Raw genomic sequence first — 20,417 nt, 5'->3', positions numbered from 1 at the left:
AAGCACACACACACACACACACACATTGGGCAAAACCCTTCAATTCTCCTGCAAAATGAAACTTTACATTTAAAACAGTGTAATTTCTTCTCAAAATGGTATTTTGTTTTCAAATGACACACACAAACCATCACATGACTAGACATTTATAAGAACCATTTGATCACTGATGTGCTTAATGTAAAACACTGTGACCACTTCCTCTTTACTCATCATAATGACTTACTGTAAGCCTTTTTTTGTTCAGTGTTACACACTACAGACAGTACACAGGCCTACAGAAGTGCATTGTAAAATATTTCAGAATATTGTTTTTATATAAAACACACAAAAACACGGTACCAAATATATTTTACGGCATTTTCCCCACATAAACAGTGTACACAGTGTTCATCCAAACCAACACAAAGTTGCACATAACGTGGTCTACATATACCATCAACTGAAGTATTTACTGAATACAGTTACAGTAAAATAACAAAAACAAACAAACAAAAAAACAGCTATACTGCATTCTCTTTTCTGTTTCGGTCTGGCCAAGCAGCGGGGGAAATGTCACCTTGCATGGTGAATCCAGCCATGAAAAGCAGTGGTGTAGTCCTAAAAAAAGATGGTGTACTATTACACACTATTATGTTTCTTGTTTTGGTGTGATCTTTTCTTTTTTATTACGCAGAGTGCGAATATTGCATTGGAATTCAACGAAAAGGATGTTTTATTTTTTATGAGAATACAGTCGACTTCAAAATTTGGCATATTGTTAATTTGCTCATTATATATGGAAATTTTTTTATATATAAATGTAAATGGGCAGTGAAAAAACCTAATTTTACTCACTTTAAAATAGAAATAGGTCATTACCTATGCACGATAAAAGAAACAAAAAATGCCAAAGCAAAAAGAACTGTTAATTATTTTAAAGCCTTAAATCTTGTTTTTTGAATAATTGTATCTTCTTATTTATTTATTTATTTATTTATTTTTTCTCTTATATTGTATTTGTTTGAATGTCAATATAATGTTGTTATTGCCCTTGTATGTTCGGTGTTGGTTAAATTGCAATAAAAAAAAAAATTCAATGTTTCTTTGATTCATTAGCTATATATTATATATATAAGCTAGCCTTGCCAATTGGCTGTATGTATACAGTATGTATATACTATATACATACAGAGAGAGCGGGCCCTTGATAATGTCTCTGGGGGCCCCCTAAATGTATGGGCCCTTAGAATCGGCCTAACTTCCTGCCATCCAACACCCCCTACCCCAGCGGCGCCCCTGCCTGTGGATACATAGAAAGACAGCTTTTTAACTTACTTTCTTTACTGGCTTATTACTTTACATTTAATAGGTTCCTTTAAACATCAATCAGACATTGCATTGATTGATTGATTGTCACATTCGTGCATGCCTGTTTTAAACCAAACTATTAGGAGTCTGTCTTCTGTTGTCGCTATTATATACTAGTTGTTACCCTTTTAAGTCGCATATTGTTACGAGATTTATGAGTAGTCTTTGCCTCATCGTTTTTAGTGTTATATATATATAGTGTCGTTCCCTGTAGCGCTAGGCATGATTAAGACAAATGTGAAATGCTGTTGTACAGGGGCGATTTTAGGATTTTCATTTTAGGGTGAATCAGGAACAGATCATTTTGGGGTAAACAAAGAAAAGTGTATATACATTTATACACATATACATTTTTAAGTAAGAATTAAAAAAATACACTAAAATTAGGGAAGTTTAATCAGAAAACTAAGTGAGTATACTGAGGGTATATGCAATTATTGATCCTCAGAAGTGGTAATACCCAAACAGCTCATGGAAAAAAGTAAGCATACTGAGTATACGTGCGTATAGCAAGGACTACACCACTGATGAAAAGCATCAACTGCTATAGCTTGGAGAAGGGGTATACGTGTGTGTGGATTTCGGTCATACACTTTCCATCCCCAGGCAGAAAAAAAAGTCCTCAATAGGATTGAGAAATGGACAAAATGGAGGGAGATAAACAACTAAAAAAACATGGGTAGGCAGTAAACCAGTTATGAACCAGATGAGCTCTGATTTCTAAATTACAATTATGTGAGACAGGTGTTTACCTATGTGATGAGTTAGTATGAAAAGTAGGACAACTGACTTTACAATTGTGGATGACAGTGTGTTCCTTGTGAAAACAAGAGATTTTCTGCATGGAAATTGTGCCTAATGCAGAGAATTGTGTGTGTGTGTGGTAAAAAGTGAGTTTTAAACCTGCAATCTCAGTGTAAAGCAGGAATTGTGCTTTTAGTTAAGCAGAATTGGTTAAGCGGGTTGGGGAATCTGTTACATGTTGTAGTCATTGTGTCTGAAGTACAAGTGATTGTGTGTAAACAACTAAGAAAAACTGTAAGATACATTCATTCATTCATTTTCTTTTTGGCTTTTTTCCCTTTACTAGGGGTTTCCTCAGCGGAATGAACCGCCAACTTAACCTCCCAAAGGAGCTGCTGAAACAGTTCTACACCTCCATCATTGAATCAGTCATCTGCACATCAATAACTGTCTGGTTTAGCTCAGCTACTAAATACGATCTCCAAAGACTACGTCGAATAGTTCGGACTGCTGAGCGAATGACTGGTACAACCCTTCCTACTCCCCAATAACTGTACTTATCCAGAGCGAGCAGAAGGGCTGCCAAAATCACTCTGGACCCCTCACACCCAGCACACTGCCTCTTTGAACTTTTACCTTCTGGTCGACGCTACAGAGCACTGCGCACCAGAACAGTCCGACACAGAAACAGTTTCTTCCCTCAGGCAATCCATCTCATGAACACTTGATGATAATAACTGTGGAACCAACATCACTACTTGCTATACACTTTAATACACATATAAACTTATTTAACAACACACTTTACATGCCAATTTGCACATAACAGCTGCACATATAACATTGTATATAGTAATAAACATGTACATACACTTGTCAATCTGTATATTTGCACTCACTACTTCTATATATATATATTTTTTAAATATATTTATTATCTGTTTTTTGTCCTGTCTCTGTAATCCTGTTGCACTGTAGAAGCTCTGTCACGAAAACAAATTCCTCGAATGTGTAAACATACCAGGCAATAAAGCTCTTTCTGATTCTGATTCTAATCCAGCACATGTTTTACAGAGCGGATGCCTTTCCAGCTGCAACCCAACACTGGAAAACACCCATACACTTGTGCATTCACACACATACACTACAGCCAATTTAGCTTATTCAATTCACCTATAGCGCATGTCTTTAGACTGTGGGTGAAACCGGAGGACCCGGAGGACTCAACATAGAAATGCCAACTGACCCAGCCAGGGCTTGAACTAGCGACCTTCTTGCTGTGAGGGGATCGTGCTTCCCACTGCGCCACCGTGACGCCGCATTTACAATTTAAATGTGCTTATTTAGTAGATGCTTTTATGAAAAAGTAACTTCTAGGCCAACACTGCAATTGATTTATATACATATCATAAGTGCAAAAAACACCAGCTACAAATATAAACGGATGAAACCCACAAAGCTGTTCGACAAGACGCGGTTTTATAAATCCCTTTAAAAGGACAATCATATGTCATTCCCCTTGAACATCCTCAGAATCTTGACTGCAAGCAGCAAGGAGGCTTTCCGGACATTTCAATCATAAATCGTAACGAAAGGCCAGCGAAGTATGGCAATCTGTTGCACAGATATAAAAGGAAGCGCTCCGGTGATCAGCGGCTGACCTTTAGCGTGTCTCAACCCAATTATTCAAGTAGCAGATAAAAGGAGCCCATACATCTTGTGTGTTTCAGACAGAGCTAGCAGTGTTCATATCCAGAGCCCAGGAGAGAGTGTCTCCTGCTGTGAGCTTTTATTCAAGATTAACATTCACACCAGCTTCATTACCCACGTAACCCGGCCGCTCACAAATGACTCTAATGGCTCCATTTGAATAGGGAATGAGCTGCTATTTCCCTCATAGGAAATGGACTGGAAGTGGTGGCGTGCGATATTGACACCTAAAAAATTCTAATAATGATAATTAAAGGAATTGATCATCCAAAAAGGATGTCATTATTTACTCACCCTTTACTTGTTCCAAACCAGTTTGAGTGGTTTTATGCTCAAATGCTTTTAAAAACAATCCCATTATATATGGGTTGGACAATGAAACTGGAACACCTCATTTTAGACCACAATAATTTATTAGTATGGTGTTGGGCCTCTTTTTGCAGCCAATACAGCATCAATTCATTTTGGGAAGAACAGATACAAGCCCTGCACAGTGGCCAGAGGGATTTTGAGCCATTCCTCTTGCAGAATAGTAGCCAGGTCACTACGTGATGCTGGTTGAGGAAAAAGTTTCCTGACTCATTCCTCCAAAACACCCCAAAGTGACTCAATAACATTTAGATCTTGTGACTGTGCAGGTCATGGGAGACGTTCAACTTCACTTTCATTGTTCATTAAACACTTTCAGGCTCAACGTTTGAACCATCGAGTGCACATGATCCTTCAGAAAGGTTCGGTAGTCCTTAGCAATGACAAGTCCATTTAGTACAAGTATTAGACGTAGGGAATGCCATGATATTGCAGCCCAAATCATCACTGATCCACCTGCATGCTTCACTCTGGGCATGCAACAGCCTGGGTGGTATGCTTCTTTGGAGATTCTCCACACCGTAATTCTCCAAGATGTGGCAAAGGTAAAGGTGGGCTCATCAGAGAACAATACATGATTCACTTTGTCCGCAGCCCAATATTTAACCATTGAAATCAACGTTTGGCATTAGCAAGAGGGAGTGTTTCTGTATATAATATAATATAATATAATATAATATAATATAATATAATATAATATAATATAATATAATATAATATAATATAATATAATATAATATAATATAATATAACATAATATAATAACAATAATATAATATAATAACAATAATATAATAACAATAATATAATATAATAACAATAATATAATATAATAACAATAATAACAATAATATAATATAATATAATATAATATAATATAATATAATATAATATAATATAATATAATATAATAACAATATAATATAATAACAATATAATAACAATATAATATAATATAATATAATATAATATAATATAATAACAATATAATATAATATAATATAATATAATAACAATATAATATAATAAAATAAAATAAAATAAAATAAAATAAAATATAATATAATAACAATATAATATAATATAATATAATATAATATAATATAATATAATATAATATAATATAATATAATATAATATAATACAATATAATATAATATAATAACAATATAATATAATATAATATAATATAATATAATATAATATAATATAATATAATATAATATAATATAATATAATATAATATAATATAATAACAATATAATATAATATAATATAATATAATATAATATAATATAATATAATAACAATATAATATAATAAAATAAAATAAAATAAAAAAAATAAAAAATAAAATATAATATAATAACAATATAATATAATATAATATAATATAATATAATATAATATAATAAAATATAATATAATATAATATAATATAATATAATATAATATAATATAATATAATATAATATAATATAATATAATATAATATTATGATCACATTTTACATATCCTATAAATCACAAAAACCAACGACTTTCTCTTAAAGCTTGAAACGCATCTTTCTACTTTCTAAATGTATATTAATAATATTTTTATCACGCAGTCAAAGCTTTTGGCTCTCAAGACATGTTTTTGTTTTGTTTTTATAACGACGTGAGTGACATACCTGATAACATCAGCTCGCACATCGCTGAAAAACAATTACGATATTATCACACCTCTGAAAGCTTACTCAGATGATCCCTCCACAGAATAAATCCCAAGCAAACGCTGTGCTGTAGTAATGCGCAAACTTCCCTCCTTTGAGAGGATTTTTTCGGGAAATGCTAAACACTTAGAATAAATGAACGTAAGATAGAAATGGAGGATTTTGGCATGGGGAGACTCAAAAGCGAGTGATCTGGGCCACGAGGCACACTCAGTAATTAAGAGTGAAATCCTTCATTGTGTGGGAAATGCCATTTTAATGCCTTAATCTACTGCAATGAGGGGATTACAACACATGACCTGCCTGGCGAAAATGGAAATTTATGACAAAAAAAATTCACCATCTTCCCGAATTACCTCTATCGCCGAGCATAAACGTTGTCTGTTCGGTTAATTCACGCACAAATTGGTTCGGTACACTCCACTGCTTGCTCTCCTGAGACACTGGAGCACTATAAATCTGCAGCCAGTTGCACAGAGATCATCCAGTCCAAACAAACCATAATGCCTTGTGTTCAAGGTGCCATTTATCAAAACCCTTTTAGCGAAACAATCGTGGAATAAGGAAAGGAAATGAGGAGGAACAGAATCGAGAAGAGTCGCAGCCCTGATTCAAACTCACAAGCATTAATGTAAGACAGGGCTATTAAAATTAGTTTGTCATGGGGGCCAGTTTATGAAAAGCCTCTCAAATGAGGGGTCGGAGAGATAAGACTTGCAATATAAGTGATGAGACACTACAGCATATAAGAGCCCAAATTCTGTATTTTTGCTTCTTAAGACACCCACGTTGGCTTTTTCTACATTAAAACGTTAATACTGCATTGTACAATGTGGCTTTTTTTTACAAACATACTCAAATGTTGTAGTTCGAAGCACAACTAAATCAGTGTATTGCTCAAGTAGGCTTCTTCTACATACAAACACATTCATATGTTATGTTTTAAACTGCGTAACAATTAGGGATGCAATGATTACAGATTTTGGTTGTACGATTATAGCCTGAAGAATAATCATAGTTTACTATGCATTTATTAAATTCAAAACACTACTAGTTTAGAAAATCCCCCCCAAAAAATTCTTATGTTTTAAAGTGTTGTTTATTGCTGCTCAATAACCAAATACAGCACAAAAAAAATTATAAAAAACAAACAAACAATAGTCCATTTCTCTCTTTGGACTTAATAATAAATGAAAAAGTTTTTGATTTAAACATGAGTGATCATTTTACAATGAAAATAAATGACAGAACAATGAATAAATAAACAAAAATAAGAATAAATAAAAAAGAATATTAATTTAAGCTATATATTAGCTAAGAATTGAAATGAACTGTTGTTATTATCTGCGTTCACACAAACATAGTCATTTTAATAATTTGTAATAATTCGTCGAACAAATCTTTTGTTTACATTACACTGAAAGCCACGCACAACTCTTCCCGCTACATCGTGAAATTATTTCTACTAGGGGTGGGCGGTACACCGGTGTCATAGTCACATAGGTGTGACACTGCGCCACGACATGGATTTTCTAATACCTTCAATACCGTAATAAATCAATTATGCACCTTAAACGGCTGCATTTACATCAATAATAGCTAATTCTAAATAATAAGGCATTCAATTTTCTTCAAACGTTCAGTTGTGGTCTGAATACATGTCCTTATACTACAGGGCTCGAAATTGCAACCATTTTGGTCGCATGAGCGCCCGAAATTTAATCTATGCGCCCTCATAATATATTTGGGAGCATTTGTGTGTCTGAATATAATGGTTGTAGTGCAATCTGATTTGATTTTCTCTAAAAACTTGCTGAATCGCTCTACCCTGCTGCTGTATTGGTTCATATTAGCAGTCAGTCACTCAACGCTTCCCGCTGTCAGATAACAGGGAGCTTTTGTTACTGCAGGAAATGCAAACGGCTGAAGAGTGAAAAGTGCACAGGTTTGCAAACCTCACCTAAAGTTATAATAATAATAATGGGGCAGATGACAGCGATCATGACATGAGGTAAATGTTGATCCGCCAGCTGAGATCAATCGAGTGTTTTCAGAGAAGGTGCCCGAATCTTGATGCGTTGCATTCACCACGTGTTCAGCGCAAATGTCCGCTAAAAATAAAAATCTAACACTGTACACATCATCGCCAAAGAAACTCACCTTTACTAAGTTTACACTGAAACTACAGCTCATAACAAAGAGCGGAATTGCGCTGGTGGTCATCGCGAGAATCCTGCTCTGTCTGCTTATAAATTGGTGCGGCTGACTCGCCTGCTTTATTCCAAAAACACAGAGAAATGAAGATCAGCTCATAACGAGACTGAGCATTTACAATGACCCAAACCGAAACTTTTAAAGAGTGATAGAAGTGAGACTTTCTTTTGTCCGTTCTTCCTTGAGATGTATATTATTTTGCTATTGAAAGTAATACCATGATATTATACCGTCACCGTTCAAAAGATGAAAAATACCGTGATATTAATTTTAGGTCATATCGCCCACCCCTAATTTCTACTGTGCGCACCTGGAGGTCCGCTTGCGAGCCGGGCGTACACCATTACCAATATGCGCACGTCTCCATTGGAAATAATGAAGTTGCGTGCGGAAAAGATGCAATATGTGAACGGCCTGCTGCTATAATTAATCCAATGTGTGTGCGTATTAGCCTCGGTTTAAGCTCGGAACTTTAAACTAGCACAGATATGGCAAAACTTTGTTTAGTTGCAGCAGTTTTATTCCGTGCAACAGAAGCGCGGCGTTGAGAAGCCTTTATGATTAATTAACCGTAATGAATTAAAGCGCGGTTAATAGTGAAACCGGCTAATCATTGCATCCCGATAAACGATATCAGTGCATTGTACAAAAGGCCTTTTCTACAAACATATCCAAGTGTTTTTGGCTGCTTGGGTAAGGGGAAGGGCTAAGGGGTAAAATTGGGATTGGGCCTTCGTCTGCCCCTGATTGGTACTAATGGACCCAAAGTGTGCCAAGAAAATATCCCCCACACCATAACACCAACTCCACCAGCCTGAACCGTTGATACAAAGCAGGATGGATCCATGCTTTCAGGTTGTTGACACCAAATTCTGACCCCACCACCTGAATGTTGCAGCAGAAATCCCGTCTGGCAATCATGTCAGGTTCAAAGTCACTTAAATCACCTTTCTTCCCCATTCTGATGCTCGGTTTGAACTGCAGCAGATCGTCTTGACCATGTCTACACGCCTAAATGCATTGAGTTGCTGCCATGTGATTGGCTGATTAGAAATTTGCGTCAACAAGCAGTTGGACAGGTGTACCTAATAAAGTGGCAAATCCTTAAACATTATATTTACTTCCAGGTTGAAATCTTTTCTGGTTGCTCACAATACATCAGAGTTGCGAATCACTGCATTTGTGTAAGAAATCATTAGCTATTTGAAGCTGTGTTTTACTCACGTTGTGCTTGGTGAGGGCGGAGATGTTAGCAGATAATGCTTGCAGCCAATCAGTGCATTCGTCAGTACCGGGGCACTGAATTACCCCGCTGCACACCCCGTCCACCGCGATGACTTGAAAGGCGTTTTGCCTGATGAAATGAAAAACATGCAGACTCAGGAGACATCCCACAAAAATAGCTAACTAATATCTAATTCTCATTTTTCAATCCACTTAATTCAAAGCAATTTAAGAAAGCAGATTGGGTTTAATTCAATCCAATTTAAGAGTTTTCAATTACGTTCCACTTGATGTGCAAAAAGGGTCTCATTTCAAATAGCTTAACCTCATCAAAGTTTGCGTTTGGTATTAAAGGTCTAATGCGGTTCATTTGGGAGCGGCTGTGAATTAATATAACCCTTAAAACACTAATCAAGCAAAATCCTGTGTGACTGGAATACAAACAGAATTAGCAGATGAAAGCGGAGGAGAAATACAAATCCCAGCAGGCCCTGTAACTCTATCAACCATCAAAGACGGAGACAAAGCGTAAGCAAACAAAACCCAGATGTTCTTGCTTAGCTCACCTGCAAATGTCAGTACCTGGGACGTACTGGGACAGGCGCGCGTGTAAGAGTGGGATGAGGCGCAGATCCACCCATCGCTTCTCCCAGCGCAAGCCTGGAGACATCGGCCAGGACGAGCAAGACAACGTGTCCTGATACAAACAAAGGGATTATGCAATCTCAATGTGACCATATAATATTCATTCATTCATTTTCCTTCATCCCAATCCCTTATTTATCAGGGATCGCCACAGCGGAATGAACCGCAAACTATTCTGGCATATGTTTTACGCTGTGCATGCCCTTCCAGTCGCAACCCTGTACTGGGAAACACTCATAAACTCTCGCATTCACACACTCATCTACTACGGCTAATTTAGTTGTTCCAATTCACTTATAGCGCATGTCTTTGGACTGTGGGGGAAACCAGAGCACCTGGAGGAAACCCACACCAACACGGCCTGAGCCACTGTGCCACCATATAATAATACAGAATTATATTTTTACTCTTTTATTAAATTATACAAATAATAAATATATAATAAATAAATGTGTTACTAATACAATAACAATATATTACTGTCAATTTAAAAAAAGTATCCAATAAAAAAATAAAATAACAATAAGGGTGATATGGCCACAGACATATCACCCTGCACCCCAAGACCGGTTACTCACTGAAGCTAAGCAGGGCTGACCTGGTCAGTGCCAGGATGGGAGACCACATGGGAAAACTAGGTTGCTGTTGGAAGTAGTGTTAATGAGGTCAGCAGGGGGCACTCAACCTGTGGTCTGTGTGAGTCCTAATGCCCCAGTATAGTGAAAGGGACACTATTCTGTCAGTGAGCGCCGTCTTTCGGATGAGATGTTAAACTGAGGTCCTGACTCTCTGTGGTCATTAAAAATCCCATGGCACTTCTGGTAAAGAGTAGGGGTGTAACCCTGGTGTCCTGGCCAATTTCCCTCCATCGGCCCTTACTTATCATGGCCTCCCCATCATGATTACTGTTACTGTCTCTTCACTCCATCTATAGCTGGTGTGTGGTGAGCGCACTGGTGCCGTTGTCCTGTTGGTGCCGTCGCATCATCCAAGTGGATGCTCCACACTGGTGGTGGAGTCGGGAGAGACCCCCCAACCCTCATCATTGTGCTATAGCTATATAAATACACATTACTTACTTACTTAGTTAAATAATAATTATTGTTATTGTTATTATAATAAATTGCTACTGTACTAATATTGTAGAGTAAAAAATAATAACAAATAATAAACAATAAATAATAATAAATAAAAATGCAGAATATAATTTTTTACTATATCATTACTTTTGAAATTATAAAAATAATAATCAATAAAGAAATGTGTTACTAATGCAATAACAATACATTTTTTTAAAAAGAATCCAATAAAAATAAACTATTAATAATAATAATTGTTAATATTATTATAAAATACTACTGTGCTATTGCTGTACAGTAAAAAAATAAATATGCCGTATATAACTTTTACTGTAACATTACTTCAATTATAAAAACAATAATCAATCATTACTGTAAAATTAAAACAAGCATCTATATATCTGTATATATATTACTACTATTATTAGTGTTGTTATTATTATTATTATATATTGCTACTGCGTTAATATTATACTGTAAAAGTATGTAGAATGCTATTTTTACTGTATTATTATTACATTGCAAAAATAAAATGAAAGAAATTATTTATTAATGCAATAACAATATATTACTGTAAAATTAAATCCATTAAAATATATATTATTAGTTTTGTTATTATTATTATTATTATTATTATTATTATTATTATTATTATTATTATTATTATAAACTGCTACTGTATTAATATTATACTGTAAAAATATGTCAAATGTTATTTTTACTGTATTATTAATTAAATTACAAAAATAACAATCAATTAAGAAATTAATTACTAAATAAATAATAATATGTAACTGTAAAATAATAATAATAATAACAACGCTAGAATAACACTGTACTGTAAAAAACTAATATTATTTAATTATTTTATCATTTAAAAAACTGTACTATAATTATTTTCAGAATTATATCAAGGAAGAAAGTTATGAATTCTAATGAATTAATATTAGATACAGTATAATAATAATAATATTAATAATAATTATTATAATAATAATTATTATTATTATTACATAAAATTATTGAGTTTATTCATTCATTCATTCATTTTCTTTTCGGCTTAGTCCCTTTATTAATCTTTATTAATTTATTATCCAGCATATGTTTAACGCAGCGGATGTCCTTTCAGCTGCAACCCAGTACTGGGAAACATCCATACACTCATACACTACAGACAATTTAGCTTACCCAATTCACCTATAGCACATGTCTTTGGACTTGTGGGAAGCACCCGGAGGAAACCCACGCCAACACGGGGAGAACATGCAAACTCCACACAGAAACGCCAACTGACCCAGCCAAGGCTCGAACCAGTGACTTTCTTGCTGTGAGGCGATCGTGCTACCCACTGTGCTACCCACTTCAAATGTTAACAGTGGAGCTTTTGTTTTGTAGGGAAACAACAGCTTGTTTATAATGAATGGATGAACGGTTAGTATTTTGCACTTTCAGAAGTTTACCGTGTTGTTGGGATGGTAGTTCAGATGTAAACCGCTGTCACACAGTGGAGAAGATGTTCCACTGCTCTGGTCACTTGGAATACCTAAAAAAATAAACAATGTGTTATTTAATTGTAAGACTCTATGAAGTCTATTAACTGTAGAGCGTCCAAACAGACGTACAAGAGCAGTCTTCACACAGCGGCAGTTTTAGAAACGCAGGAGTCCTTTTCAGAAAAGACACGGTCAGAGTCACTTCTTCACCGGCGTTACGCAAAACCTGCACCTGAGAATGGAAAACATGCATGAAAATGCATTTAAGCCATGTCCACATGTACACGGGTGTTTTATAAACAGTTTTCCCCTCTTTCTTTTTTAAAATAATCTCTGTCCACATATAAATGCAAAAAACACACTGTGATGCTAAAGTCAAAGGGCTCGGCAAACCAATAGGTGCCGATAAAAGCCTTTTATGCAACGTTCATACCAAAAGCAGAATTAAAAGTCCCGTGAGAAAAAAAAAAAAATATATATATATATATACAGTACAGAATAAAAGTTTGGACTCCCCTACAATGGAACTACGGAGACCTGGAAGGGATGTGATGGTGGAGAAAAAAAAATGGGTGGGAAAAAAAAAAAAAAAAAAACGGGTGATAGGTAAACATATTTTTGAAAGTTTTTGCGTTCCCTCGCAAAGATGTTTTGCATTATCTCGCAAATATATTTCGCAAGGGAACGCGAATATGTTTTACGTTCCCTTGCAAAACTGTTGTTCGACAAAAACGTCACTTCATTCATGACAACCCTCCCGTTTTTGCAGCCTGATCCCCACAGCCTGATCTCACGAGAAATGATCAGTTTAGTGGCTAATTCGTACGAGTTCAGTCGTACGAAATTGTACGATTTTAAAAAGGAGGCGTGGCACCTAACCCCACTCTTAAACCCAACCGTCATTGGGGGATGAGCAAATCGTAATAAATTGTACGAATTAGATCGTACAAATTAGCCACTAAATCAAAACGGGAGGGTTGTCATGTATGAAGTGAAGTGTTTGTCGAACAACAGTTTTGCGAGGGAACGCAAAACATATTTTGATAGGGAACGCAAAAACGTTTAAAAATATGTTTACCTATCACTCTATTTTTTTCTCCCACCCGTTTTTTTCTTCCAACCATTTTCTTTTCTCCACTATCACGTCCCTTCCAGCTCTCCGTAGGGACCATCAGTTGTGTTGTGCAGCAGTCAGGTGGATACACAGCTGATACTCCTACAGAATAGACTGTTAGAATTTGTATTATGGCAAAAAAAAGCAGTAAAGTAAGTGAAGAAAGTGGCCATCATTACTTTAAGAAATGAAGGTCAGTCAGTCTGAAAAAATTGGTAAAACTTTGAAAGTGTCCCCAAGTGCAGTCACAAAAAGCATTAAGCGCTACAAAGAAACTGGCTCACATGCGGACCGCCCTAGGAAAGGAAGACCAAGAGTCACCTCTGCTGCGGAGGATAAGTTCATCCGAGTCACCAGCCACCAGCAGCTCAGATTAGAGACCAGGTCAATGCAACACAGAGTTCTAGCAGCAGACACATCTCTAGAACAACTGTTAAGAGGAGACTGTGTGAATCAGGCCTTCATGGTAGAATATCTGTGAGGAAATCACTGCTAAGGACAGGCAACAAGCAGATGAGACTTGTTTGGGCTGAAGAACACAAGGAATGGACATTAGACCAGTGGAAATCTGTGCTTTGGTCTGATGAGTCCAAGTTTGAGATCTTTAGCTCCAACCATTGTGTCTTTGTGCGACGCAGAAAAGGTGAACGAATGGACTCTACATGCCTAGTTCCCACCGTGAAGAATGGAGGAGGTGTGATGGTGCTTTTCTGGTGACACTGTTGGGGATTTATTCAAAATTGAAGGCATACTGAACCAGCATGGCTACCACAGCATCTTGCAGCGACATGCCGGACCTGAACCCAATCGAGATGGTTTAGGGTGAGCTGGACCGCAGAGTGAAGGCAAAAGGGCCAACAAGTGCTAGGCATCTCTGGAAACTCCTTCAAGACTGTTGGAAGACCATTTCAGGTGACTACTTCTTGAAGCTCATCAAGAGAATGCCAAGAGTGTGCAAAGCAGTAATCAAAGCAAAAGGGGGCTACTTTGAAGAACCTAAAATATAACATATTTTCAGTTGTTTCACACTTTTTTTGTTATGTATATATTTTCACATGTGTTAATTCATAGTTTTGATGCCTTCAGTGTCAATCTACAATTTTCATAGTCATGAAAGTAAAGAAAACTCTTTGAATGAGAAGGTGAGCCCAAACTTTTGGTCTGTATTGTATGTATTATTAAAATTAAGATGTTAGGCTGCGTTTACACAGCAGATCTTGATGGTCAATTCCGACTTTTGTGAATGTATACGATTTTTTTGACGACCTGCTTACATCAGCTTTTAAAAGTGACTCGTATCCGATCGTCTGCATTTACACAGCACACAGCAAAGGCGCAATGACCAGGGAAAAAAGAGCGGGCGCTGACTATCAGCTGATAATTAAAGAGTGCTCTTTTCTCTATTCCTGTATGTAATCTGTTTGCAGCTTTTTTAAAAGCTGTTTAAGTCCTCGTGTATGAGATTTAAGGTTTGGGACTCAGCTGAAGTCTGTGCTGAAAAGGAAATGTCAGACTTGACGTCATTCGCTACGGTTTTTAATGACGCGCGACTCGCATGGGCAGGTGAAAATCCGATCTACCTGCTTACACTGCAGACACGAGAACACAGATCCGATTCATATCAGATAAATTTCCACATATGAACAAGGCCTGAATCTGATTTGAGTAATTTGTTGAGTGATTTGTTCCTGCTTAAACGTACATGGGCCATATCCGATCTGTGCCACATGGGAGAAAAAAATCTGAATTGAGTCACTTGAACCGTGCAGTGTAAATGCGGCCTCAGTTTCAGTCTGTTAGTCTTAAAGATATCTATAAGCTAGTGTGCTCCTGTCCTATAAGACGGTGGTAAAATTCATGTTTAGAAGATAAGAAACTGATATAAACATGTAAAGCTTGTAGTTTTTCACTTCTGACTAAATGGATCAAAGGTTTTATCCACATCACCTCACACATCAGCTTCTCATCAAATCTTGACCAATCAAACGCTCTCTAGTATCTGATGTGCCCCGCCCTCTTTAAGAAGCTTCTCATCTGCTTTTCATTTGATGTGTTCAACCACTCTTACTGGATAAAAACAAAATGCTATTGGCTGTTTTTCAGAAAGGGGAGGGGCTACTATATGTCCCACCCTCGCCAAATTAACAAGTAGCGATAAAAGTCTTTTATGCTGGGTTCCACCAAAATGCAGAATTAAGTATTCGCGTGAGTATACTGCTCAAATTTCAGTTTCAGTCACTTGATATTGCATTTTCATGTGGGCGAACAGCCAAACCACATAGAAAAAAACTCTATGCTTAAAACTCTTATTTCTGAAAATACCCGTGTTTGTGTGGACAAAGCCTTAATAACTAGTAATTACATTATGTTATAATGACCCCCAAAAGGGGTGGAGCCAAAAATACTGAATCACACTTCAGACCAAAGACTGAACGCAGTGCTAAAGAGTGAACTGAATGACACTGAATTGAATTGTATACCCCAAAAAAGATGAAACATACCACTTCCTCATGACGATAACTCCTCACGTTAATACCGTTTATCTGAAGACAAAGAGTAATATGAGAGAATTATATATATCATGGTGGCACAGTGGGTAGCACGATCGCCTCACAGCAAGAAGGTCGCTGGGTCAAGCCTCGGCTGGGCCAGTTGGCATTTTTTGTGTCTGCATGTGTTTGGACTGTGGTGGAAACCGGAGCACACGGAGGAAACCCACACCAACTCGGGGAGAACATGCAAACTCCACACAGAAAATGCCAACAGGCCCAGCCAGGGCTTGAACCAGCGACCTTATTACTGTGAGGCGATTGTGCTACCCACTGCAGGCATTTCCTAATAGTGGTTATGAGAATACTGAGGCCAATAACTAAGAATTCCCACATCTAAAGCATGACCTTCATGCTTATAAAAATACATACATAATTCAGAATGAATATATAATTGCAGAAACACTGCTATAAAATGCCAGCTCCAATTTTCATCAAAAACTGAAAATGCTCCCTAAACAACTGCTGACTGAATAACATTAAGATATTGTGGGACTTTTAAAGGGGTCATATTATGCAAATGTCATTAAAAAAAGTCTTCACAGACAGTGTCTGGGAAATATTTTAGCTCAAAATACCTCACAGATCATTGCAGTAATACCCCTTTTGGCTAGAAACAAAAACACAATATATTTTGTGTGTGTCTCTTTAAATGCAAATGAGCTGTTGCTCCCCGCCCCCTATCCAGAAGAGGGTGGAGCCTTAACAGGTTTTGCCTCAGATACTGCAGCAACATCAAACATAACATTTGCTTGGGTGTCGGTCTCGTCAGTCTAAACTTGTCAGTCTAAAATTCTGATTTAAAATTTTCTGAGCAAACAGAAAGCTGGTTATGTCACGTAAGTATTAAGTATTGATTAATTAATAAGTTTGCAAAAAGATTGTCAAAACACATAAAAAAAAGTTTTTGAAAAGTTTATATAATATTCATGATGTCTAATGTAAATATGTGGAATGGCTAGAAATCTGGGTATCAACATATTAGACCCGTGAAGCTACAACAACGAAAACTACAATGAACATTACTAGCAGAACTTATGCCTTTGCATATTGGGGTAGAAATTATGTAAATTCTGAATATTGTGATGCGTTTATTTTCGTTAAAAATGTAGTTGTTTGAGACAGTTAAGAGCAGGGTTATTATAGTTTTTAATTTTTAAATTAGTTTTTATTTTAATAATATTTTTTATTTGCTGTAAATTTCCGTTTAGTTTAGTTTGTTTCATTAATGGTTTCGTTAGTTTTACTTTATAAACTAAAGTATATAACCAATATTTATTAACTAAAATGAAACCAACTATATTGTAATTAAGTGTTTTTTTCTGAAAACATGGAAAATAATCTGCCAATGGGGTATGTAAAATAATCAAACAAGGGTGCGTTTCAGAAAACCATCGTTAGCCAACTAAGCAACTGCTGTGCTATTGTTACAAATATAGTTAGTTGATTTGGCATTTCCCAAATCCATCATTTTAATGAACATTCGCAAACTGCAACTATACCTCTGAAACTGTAGATAGAAGCATAGTTCCTGGCTGTGTTCTATTCCCAGTTATACCCCTTATGCCCTACTCATTTAGAACAGTTAAACTTGGAATGATTAAAAAAAAACATTAAAGTCGTCTCTCGCAGTGATCTTCATATTGACAGTTGTGTTCCCTTCGCAGTGCACTTTCAAACATTGATATTATTTTGAACACAGCCGTGGCTCATGACAAAAGCTATAGATGACCTATTATTTAAATGCAGAATTTACTTTACATCTCCAAAGCTTGTGAAAATAACAGCATTGTTTTAATTTATAGAAGGTTATTTATTAAGAAATGTATCTGTTTAAAGCATCATTATGGACGTTTTATGTTATAACTACATGGTTCAAATAAGTGATCTGCGACAGGGAAACTAGTTTTGGGAAACACTCGTCACTACATCGCTCTTTTCCCAAACGATGCATCGTACTATGATAGTTCAGCCACGACTTATGTTGTTGTTTGGGAAATGCACCAGAGATTGTTTTACAAAGCACATTGGCAAATAATTTTGTTTGTTTAAAGGAAAAACACGTTTAATTTTACCTTATTATTTTTTTCAACGAAAATTTTTTTTTTGCTTGTCTAGACTAGAAACAAGACAAAAAACTCAACTCAAACTCAAGTTTTATTTTATGAACACATTTCTATTTAGTTTTTATTTATTTTGTTTCAATTTTAGTAAGTCTAGTTTATCAGAATTAACACGTCTAGTGTCGACCAAAGCAACATTTTATATTTGCACAGCTTACATAAAATTTTGTGCCTAATAAACCTCCTACTAATAAAAAATAAAATACATTTTAAAACTGACACTAAACCCAATATAATACAAACATACATATGCTGTTTTTAAATATATATTTTATTTGTATAATTTATTTTGGTTAACAAAAATGTTTTTAGACCAATAGTTTTAGTCTTAGTTTTTTGACCAATAGTTTTAGTCTTAGTTTTTTGACCAATAGTTTTAGTCTTAGTGTTTTGACCAATAGTTTTAGTCCTAGTTTTTTGACCAATAGTTTTAGTCTTAGTTTTTTGACCAATAGTTTTAGTCTTAGTGTTTTGACCAATAATTTTAGTCCTAGTTTTTTGACCAATAGTTTTAGTCTTAGTTTTTTGAACAATAGTTTTAGTCTTAGTTTTTTGACCAATAGTTTTAGTCTTAGTTTTTTGACCAATAGATTTAGTCTTAGTTTTTTGACCAATAGTTTTAGTCTTAGTTTTTTGACCAATAGTTTTAGTCTTAGTGTTTTGACCAATAGTTTTAGTCTTAGTTTTTTGACCAATAGTTTTAGTCCTAGTTTTTTGACCAATAGTTTTAGTCTTAGTTTTTTGACCAATAGTTTTAGTCCTAGTTTTTTGACCAATAGTTTTAGTCTTAGTTTTTTGACCAATAGTTTTAGTCTTAATGTTTTGACCAATAGTTTTAGTCTTCGTGTTTTGACCAATAGTTTTAGTCTTAGTTTTTTGACCAATAGATTTAGTCTTAGTTTTTTGACCAATAGTTTTAGTCTTAGTTTTTTGACCAATAGTTTTATTCTTAGTTTTTTGACCAATAGTTTTAGTCTTAGTTTTTTGACCAATAGTTTTAGTCTTAATGTTTTGACCAATAGTTTTAGTCTTCGTGTTTTGACCAATAGTTTTAGTCTTAGTTTTTTGACCAATAGATTTAGTCTTAGTTTTTTGACCAATAGTTTTAGTCTTAGTTTTTTGACCAATAGTTTTAGTCTTAGTTTTTTGACCAATAGTTTTAGTCTTAATGTTTTGACCAATAGTTTTAGTCTTCGTGTTTTGACCAATAGTTTTAGTCTTAGTTTTTTGACCAATAGATTTAGTCTTAGTTTTTTGACCAATAGTTTTAGTCTTAGTTTTTTGACCAATAGTTTTAGTCTTAGTTTTTTGACCAATAGTTTTAGTCCTAGTTTTTTGACCAAAAGATTTAGTCTTAGTTTTTTGACCAATAGTTTTAGTGTTAGTTTTTTGACCAATAGTTTTAGTCTTAGTGTTTTGACCAATAGTTTTAGTCTTAGTTTTTTGACCAATAGTTTTAGTCTTAGTGTTTTGACCAATAGTTTTATTCTTAGTTTTTTGACCAATAGTTTTGATCCTAGTTTTTTGACCAATAGTTTTAGTCTTAGTTTTTTGACCAATAGTTTTAGTCTTAGTTTTTTGACCAATAGTTTTAGTCTTAGTTTTTTGACCAATAGTTTTAGTCCTAGTTTTTTGACCAAAAGATTTAGTCTTAGTTTTTTGACCAATAGTTTTAGTCTTAGTTTTTTGACCAATAGTTTTAGTCTTAGTGTTTTGACCAATAGTTTTAGTCTTAGTTTTTTGACCAATAGTTTTAGTCTTAGTTTTTTGACCAATAGTTTTAGTCTTAGTGTTTTGACCAATAGTTTTATTCTTAGTTTTTTGACCAATAGTTTTGATCCTAGTTTTTTGACCAATAGTTTTAGTCTTAGTTTTTTGACCAATAGTTTTAGTCTTAGTTTTTTGACCAATAGATTTAGTCTTAGTTTTTTGACCAATAGTTTTAGTCTTAGTTTTTTGACCAATAGTTTTAGTCTTAGTTTTTTGACCAATAGTTTTAGTCTTAGTTTTTTTGACCAATAGTTTTAGTCTTAGTTTTTTGACCAATAGTTTTAGTCTTAGTTTTTTGACCAATAGTTTTAGTCTTTAC

At 35.1% G+C, this 20,417-nt stretch overlaps 1 protein-coding gene across 1 annotated transcript in view; it reads right to left on the bottom strand.

Moving 5' to 3' along the window:
* The window catches only part of sntg1 (syntrophin, gamma 1), a 97,666-nt gene that overhangs the window by 30,030 nt on the left and 47,219 nt on the right, over positions 1-20,417 (bottom strand). Inside the window, exons 7-11 of the mRNA XM_056451185.1 lie at positions 16,158-16,199; positions 12,672-12,774; positions 12,510-12,592; positions 9,892-10,022; positions 9,326-9,455 (exon numbers count right to left, since the gene is read on the bottom strand). Of these exons, the coding sequence (XP_056307160.1) occupies positions 9,326-9,455; positions 9,892-10,022; positions 12,510-12,592; positions 12,672-12,774; positions 16,158-16,199 (489 nt within the window). The remainder of the gene's footprint in view (positions 1-9,325; positions 9,456-9,891; positions 10,023-12,509; positions 12,593-12,671; positions 12,775-16,157; positions 16,200-20,417) is intronic.

The sequence above is a fragment of the Danio aesculapii genome, chromosome 24, assembly GCF_903798145.1.
Source record: "Danio aesculapii chromosome 24, fDanAes4.1, whole genome shotgun sequence".
Taxonomy (NCBI): Eukaryota; Metazoa; Chordata; class Actinopteri; order Cypriniformes; family Danionidae; genus Danio; species Danio aesculapii.
Note: the sequence above shows the minus strand (reverse complement) of the source record. Positions and strands in the feature narration are given on the sequence as shown.